General features: G+C 44.3%; 2 protein-coding genes across 5 annotated transcripts in view; one reads left to right on the forward strand and one right to left on the reverse strand.

Moving 5' to 3' along the window:
* Window positions 1-4,480, forward strand: part of LOC135234868 (DENN domain-containing protein 2D-like) — a 52,417-nt gene extending 47,937 nt beyond the window's left edge. For all 3 annotated transcript variants that reach the window (XM_064299925.1, XM_064299927.1, XM_064299926.1), the window contains 3 exons: window positions 214-295; window positions 2,289-2,531; window positions 3,439-4,480. In XM_064299925.1, coding sequence (XP_064155995.1) covers window positions 214-295; window positions 2,289-2,531; window positions 3,439-3,506 — 393 coding nt within the window. In that variant the 3' untranslated portion in view covers window positions 3,507-4,480. The remainder of the gene's footprint in view (window positions 1-213; window positions 296-2,288; window positions 2,532-3,438) is intronic.
* A 1,315-nt stretch (window positions 4,481-5,795) lies between these two features.
* LOC135234869 (DNA damage-regulated autophagy modulator protein 2-like) overlaps window positions 5,796-7,527 on the reverse strand; it is a 15,296-nt gene continuing 13,564 nt past the window's right edge. For both annotated transcript variants that reach the window (XM_064299929.1, XM_064299928.1), the window contains exon 8: window positions 5,796-7,527. This exon is cut by the window's right edge and continues 1,401 nt beyond it. The gene's annotated coding sequence lies outside the window, so the exon portion shown is untranslated.

The following is a 7,527-nucleotide window of genomic DNA, read 5'->3' on the forward strand; positions in this document are numbered from 1 at the left end:
CATGAAAGTGTATTAACAGTATGTGTTAAATAGCTGTCTGATAATCTGTCTTTTTTGGCTGTCTGGAACTCTCTCTGTCTGTCTGTTTGACTGTGTTTGTGGAACGATGTGCGTGTCCGCCTGTGAAACTGTCTGTCTGTCTGTCTGACTGACTGTGTCTGTGGAACTGTCTGTCTGTTCGTCTGTGGAATTGTCTGTCTGTGTGCGGAGCAGATTGGAGATGAGAAGAATATTATCCCTCCAAAGTTCCGGGATGAAATCCTGCAGGCATTAAGTGCCAGAAAAGACAACTCAAGTGAGTATGTTTATATATGGTAGAGTATTATTTATATTCTTACTTGGTGTTGTAAGTGTAAAGTGGAGAGCATGTAAAATATGAGCCATGTAGACTGAGTATGGGTAAGAGCGTCAGCTAATATACTTCACTAATACCAGCAGCGGACATGACATCAATTAAAAACATGAAGAACTACAGATATAAAAATAAGGTGTGCAGCACCTGACAGTCAGGTTCTTAGGACAAAATAAAATATGCATCCCAGATGTGCACCAGACATGCAGCGTGTTAAAAACCTCAGCAGACATGCAGCTTGTTAAAAACCTCAGCAGACATGCAGAGTGTTAAAAACCTCAGCAGACATGCAGCGTGTTAAAAACCTCAGCAGACGTGCAGCGTGTTAAAAACCTCAGCAGACATGCAGCGTGTTAAAAACCTCAGCAGACATGCAGAGTGTTAAAAACCTCAGCAGACATGCAGAGTGTTAAAAACCTCAGCAGACATGCAGAGTGTTAAAAACCTCAGCAGACGTGCAGCTTGTTAAAAACCTCAGCAGACATGCAGTGTTAAAAACCTCAGCAGACATGCAGTGTTAAAAACCTCAGCAGACATGCAGACGTGTTAAAAACCTCAGCAGACATGCAGCTGTTAAAAACCTCAGCAGACATGCAGAGTGTTAAAAACCTCAGCAGACATGCAGTGTTAAAAACCTCAGCAGACATGCAGCTTGTTAAAAACCTCAGCAGACATGCAGTGTTAAAAACCTCAGCAGACATGCAGAGTGTTAAAAACCTCAGCAGACATGCAGAGTGTTAAAAACCTCAGCAGACATGCAGCTTATTAACAACCTCAGCGACAATGAGATTGTTTAAAAACCTCCAGCAGCCATGCAGAGTGTTAAAACACTCGTAGACAGACATGCAAGGGGTTAAAACCTCAGCAGACATGCAGGGTGTTAACCCTCATCAGACCATGCAGCTTGTAAAAACCTCAGCAGACATGCAGAGTGTTAAAAACCTCAGCAGACATGCAGCGTGTTAAAAACCTCAGCAGACATGCAGAGTGTTAAAAACCTCAGCAGACATGCAGAGTGTTAAAAACCTCAGCAGACATGCAGCTTGTTAAAAACCTCAGCAGACATGCAGCGTGTTAAAAACCTCAGCAGACATGCAGCATGCTAAAAATCGCAGCAGACGTGTTGTTGGTTCATTGCAGCAGCAGTCCACATGTCCTGTTTAACAGATGAGAGGTTGTGTTAAATATTACTATCGTTGTGCTCATCATGCTCATGTCATGGCCTTGCTCTAGCTTTATGCATCACTCTGTAGATAGAGGATCACTGCTAATGTGGCTCCTCTCTCTACATATCAGCGTTAAATGCACACACGCACTGGGTGAGTTCACCCCTGCATTTACAGGTCCAATCAGGTGCAGTTTAACTTGTGCCTGATCCATACAGCAATGACATCACCTGTCTGAGGTGAATTTCAGAAACAGGACAGGACTGGTGAGATCCAATCAAACGTGGAGAAAGCAGGGGAGAGTCTTCTGCACCACGGTCCAAAGTGCACTCTCCAGGGCCCATGTAGAGTCGGAAGGTTTAATTGACTGTTTGTGTGTGTGTGTGCCTGTGTGCCTGTGCGTGTTCCTGTGTGCTTGTACGACTGTGTGCCTGTGTGTGTGTGCGTGTGTGTGCCTACACGCCTGTGTGCCTGTGTGTGTGTGTCTGTCTGTGGTTGTGTATATGTGTGCATGTGTGTGTGCCGTGTTGCCTGTGTGTGCTCTGGCCTGTGCATGTGCGTGCGTGTGTTTGTGCCCATGCGCCTGTGTGCGTGTGCCTGTGTGTGTGTGTCTGTGCGTGTGTGTGTGTGTATATGTGTGTGCATGTGTGTGTGTGCGCGTGTGTGCCTGTGTGTGTGTGCGTGTGTGCGAGCGCATGTGCGTGCGTTTGTGCCCATGCGCCTGTGTGCCTGTGTGCCTGTGCGTCGGCATGTGTGTGTCTCCACCCCAGCGCTGGAGGAGCTGAACAGGGTGGTGTCGGAGGCCTTCCTGCCCTTCTTCGTGAAGACGGTGGGCCACTTCGGCCCGTACGTCAAGCGCACCTCCAGCGCCCAGCCGGGGGTCTTCCAGGCCAGGAGCTTCTACAAGGCCATCCAGTCCAAGACCACGCGCCACTTTGTCAAGAAGTTCATCCGTACTCAGATGTTTGACCTCTTCATCCAGGACGTGGAGCAGCAGCCCGCCACTCAGGAAGGTCCGTGTTCCCTGCTCACCTCCGTGTTCCGGGGTCTCCTGGTCCCAGCTGTCGTTCTCCTGCCCTCGCCTCTCCGTTTTGCACTCGCCGTCTGTGCTGGCTTCCGTTTTACTTGTGCGGTCAAAGTTTCATTTCAGGCTCAGACGAGCAGTTACATTTATTGATAAGTTGATAAGATAAGGTGTCTCCACCATCTGGTCTCCAGTCTTTCCAGTTGAGTATAAGTAAAGAGACATTTAGTTTTAGTTTTAATGAGTATTTGGTTAACACACAGCAGATGTTTACAGTATAGCTGAATAATACAGCATTAGTACAGTACTAACTCTTATTAGCTAGGTTTCCATGAGTGTGAATTCATGCTGCTATACAGAAGGTTACTTAAGTTCATGTGAACTGCCTGCTGGCCAGAGAGTGTTGCATTTGTACAAAAGCGAATTTAGTCGATGGTATGAATGTTAATCCTCCGCATTCTTCCTAATCCCGTCGCTTGGTGTGCTTCAGGGCAAATGGAAACAGTTGAAATTTATTAGAAAAAGTGTCCATTCAGCTTGGCTTCTTTAACACGTAAAGCATGCTCATGTGAACGTGATTAAATTCTGTTTGTCCTTGCCTGACTGTAGCATGTGGGGCTTGCTCAGGTCACACAGTTCCATTTTCCACAGCAAAAGGCCATTTTGAAACACCTGATTTAGTGGATGTTTTGAGCAAAACTTAAAAAGGGACCATTTTCCAAACAAAAGCAGCAACTCTCTCCCTGAACGTGGCTGTTTTTCTCAAATCTTTCTTTCTTTCTTTCTCTTACCCACCTTTCATGCTGTACAGCTGCAGGTAACTCTTCTGTCATCAAGTTTTAAATTCGCGCCAGACTTGATCCTCTCATCAATTCTTATCGGCTTTTTTTCCCCAGGTTATTTCCACAGAAAGATAGCGGAATACGAGGAAAAGAAGAAGAGAGAGAAATCGAAGAAACAGTAGAGCAGACAATGGGCCTCATGACCTTCAGACTGTGGGGGGGGGGGGGGGGCTAGAGTTTATTTAAAACGTAGATAGGAATGTTCTGTAAATATGGAGAGAGTAAATAATTTTTTCTATTCTCTATTTTGTTTTTGACTAGAATTTCCTTGTGCTGTTTGTAAATTCACTGTTGGGCTCGATGACGCAAGTCTTCTGTGCTGCTATCGATGGTGGTTTGTAAGTGCCGGTTGGAGATGTCTGTTATTGAGGATGTGATCTGAGTTGGGCTGTCCCTGACTTTCCATGGGAATATACAGGAATTAACAGGACTATTTTGGAATAAATGTGAATTTGTGGGGAAAAGGGAATATGTGGGGGTTATGTGCACAGGCTGCATTTACCGTGCCATGTGCACATAGAAACGTAGACCTTATCATAAACAGACATAAGTGCGAAACCTACTGAGAGAAATAAATAATGTACTATTTAGTTTTGAGTTGAATTTTAATTAAATGAGTTTTAATTTTTTTAGTTTTAGTTTTTACATGTGATTCTTTCACTGAACAACAAGAAAACAGGAATGTTTAATAATGCATTCCCTCTGATGGGGGAACTCTGTGTATGCAGACATTTGTGTTTCTACTGAATTTCCATTAAATAAAATGCTGAGAGTTTTGTGTGCATGAGATGCAAATGTGCCCTGGACATTAGATGGAAGAATGTGAAACATATCTAGAAAAATATCTAGAATTACGTGTATTTTTACGTGTATTTCCCCCAAAAAATTATTCAGTAGTATAAGCTGACATTTTACAGTGAAATTTTATATGCGTTTTATAAGCTTAACTTCCCATGGAAAGTTTCCGGAAAGTTTCAGGGAATTTAGCGGACGTTTTCCGACCTGTTGCGACCCTACTCTCCAGCTCCAAAGTCTGACCCGTATCTCTCTCAACTGGATGGAGCACGGGCAAGTGAAATAAAGTGTTTTTGAACAACCTGCTGCTGTGTCTTTCACCTATGGGGCTACAGTTCCGCTCGCTCTGCATCGTGGAGTTAAGCAGATGAGTGATGCTGCCTTAGCCTCCTGCGGCCTAAAAGCTAAGCCCCTGTTTCTGAATCTCATGAACGCGAATAGAACATGAATAGAAATCTCATTAAGACTTCTCTCCAAGTGTGCTCTGGTGTGCAACTCTGTGGGTGCATGGCATCGTGGGTGGCATGCTCTGCCTGACTTCCTTGTCAGGTCAAAGGGAGGGCAGCGGCCGCAGCAGCAGCATCTGGTTACCTGCTGAACACAACTCTGACAGGAAACGCATCACCATAAACCACGGAGACAGTGCTCGTACTGTGAGCGCTCAAAACAACAGGCAGCAGGATGTGTGCTGGGCTGATCCAGGGAGTCCACTGTGTTTCAAGATGATCAGTTTTGTTCTGACAGTTGGATAAAAATGACTCCATTTCAGGATATCTTATACATAACTGATTGTCTCTGTATTTCATTTTATGAGCTTATAAGTTGACAACAGTGCTCTGTAAATTTCAGCAGAGTAGTAAAATGTGCAAGGTGCACATGCTCAATAGACAAATTAATTTACTTAATGTTTATATAGGTAAGATGTCCAGATAACAGTCACAGGCAAGGGCATCGTGGCTGGGGGTTTGGGGGGGGGGGGGGGGGTTAGGACAATTGACTCAAAGAACAAAGAACCTTGACTGAGTGGGGCCCTCAGAAATATTAGAATATAGGATTTTCTGGGATGGTGGGGCCCAAGATCATTTCATTGGGCCTAAAATCCCTGGTGTTGCCCCTGGTAACAGGTGCAGTATGTAGGGCAGCTAGGTCCATGCCCTGGTGCTTTCTGTGCTGTGACCCCATCTCCACCTGTAACCCTCTTTGCATTCACCCCATCTGTATAAAGTGAGAAAAAATAAATAAAGATGTGAACTGTCCCCTTTCTCTATAAAAAAGCTACTGTAAATCTAGATTTCTTTTTGATAACAAACCTCCAGATCACAGAGCAGGCAGTATGGTGGTGCATTGGGTAGCACAGCAAGAAGGTCTTCCGGGTACTCCAGTTTCCTCCCACAGTCTTAAGACATGCATGTTAGGTTAATTGGAGAGTCTAAATTGCCCCTAGGTATGAGTGTGTGAGTGAATGTTGTGTATGCACAGAAATGGAATGGAAAACTGTCCAGGGCATATTCCTGCCTCTCGCCCAATGCATGCTGGGATAGGCTCCAGCACCTCCCGCGACCCTGACCACAAATAAGCAGGTATAGATAATGGATGAATGATCACAGAACGCAAAATGTGATAATACAGAGAAGCCTCTTTTTCAAGACTGCCCATTTAGTAACTGGCACCAAGGTCAGTACAGTGAGCAACACAACAGCAAGCACCCAAACATTGGACGTTATTTGGACATCAAATATTATCAAATACAATACATGTACATTCCAGCACAAACACCATGCTCTCAATGTCCGCTCTTAAAATCTGAATCGCACAACAAGCTTAAAGCATAACATCTGCATACAAATGTCCTTTATTCATAGGCTGTAGATTCACAGGATAAGAACATTCTAACTGGATTAAAAATATGACATCATTATTTTACATAGGAAGAACAGGAAGTACACTTTGGGATTCTGGGACTCCCTCAACCAGCAATGTGCAATTTCTTCCAAGGAACCATAAATATCAGGCAACACTCTGCAGACGTAATTTAGTAAAACAGCCTCTTCTAAACACATAAACAAATTTAATATGGCAGGATTCATTTGTTTTTGCATATGCAGATTTGATAAACAGAAATTAAAGGAGTGTAATGAAGAGAAGACAAGGAGGCAGAATGGCACTTCCTCAACCTTGAGGTTCATGATAGACAGAAATAACATGTTACAGTATAAATGACACTATGAAGCACAGTACTTCTTCATAAACAGCTTTCATTACCAAATGCCTGATTCCTTGATGTCAGATGTTACTTGTTAATATTTCTACAGCTTCTGATAACATTCAAGATTTTTAAAAAAGTCAAATAAGAAATACCTGAATGGCAAACAATCCACTGTAAGTAATGATCTTAAACTCATCTGCATCTTAACTGGCTTTTAAGATTTAATGGCAACTGTCCAGAATGAAATATTACTGAATAAAATGACTGGCCTGTCACTGTAATACAGATAGGCTTGGTGGGCAAAGTTAATGATTCAGGTGTCAGACGTGGGCTATGATTATGATTTAACCACTTGGTCTGACCAGTAGTGGCCGCTAGAGAGCGATGAAAATAGTAAAGCTTGCCAGATTACCCCATAGCATTCCCCGGCAAGCCTTGCCAGTGCAGACCTCTGGCAATAGTCTGCAATGTCGCTACTGAGACTCAAACACCCAGTTACGAAATTCCATAATAATTAAAGATGCAGAGAGGCTGAGCAGGTGACAGTTCACCATGGTTACTGTTTCCTGGTTGACCACAGCATTAAAGAGCACATGTGTGTGTGCAGGTGTCTGTGTGTCTGTGTGTGGGGCCATAAAGGCACTTAGTGGAAAATCACTGGCAGTGGTGAGGATGGGCTGTGTGTGAATGTCTCTCTAAACCAGTGGTTCTCAGCCCTGTGATGTGTGTATGTGACTGACTGAAGCAGGCCCAGTAAACCAGTGGTTCTCAGCCCTGTGATGTGTGTATGTGACTGACTGAAGCAGGCCCAGTAAACCAGTGGTTCTCAGCCCTGTGATGTGTGTATGTGACTGACTGAAGCAGGCCCAGTAAACCGGTGGTTCTCAGCCCTGTGATGTGTGTATGTGACTGACTGAAGTAGGCCCAGTAAACCAGTGGTTCTCAGCCCTGTGATGTGTGTATGTGACTGACTGAAGCAGGCCCAGTAAACCGGTGGTTCTCAGCCCTGTGATGTGTGTATGTGACTGACTGAAGTAGGCCCAGTAAACCAGTGGTTCTCAGCCCTGTGATGTGTGTATGTGACTGACTGAAGCAGGCCCAGTAAACCAGTGGTTCTCAGCCCTGTGATGTGTGTATGTGAC

The sequence above is a fragment of the Anguilla rostrata genome, chromosome 11, assembly GCF_018555375.3.
Source record: "Anguilla rostrata isolate EN2019 chromosome 11, ASM1855537v3, whole genome shotgun sequence".
In the NCBI taxonomy this organism is placed as follows: domain Eukaryota; kingdom Metazoa; phylum Chordata; class Actinopteri; order Anguilliformes; family Anguillidae; genus Anguilla; species Anguilla rostrata.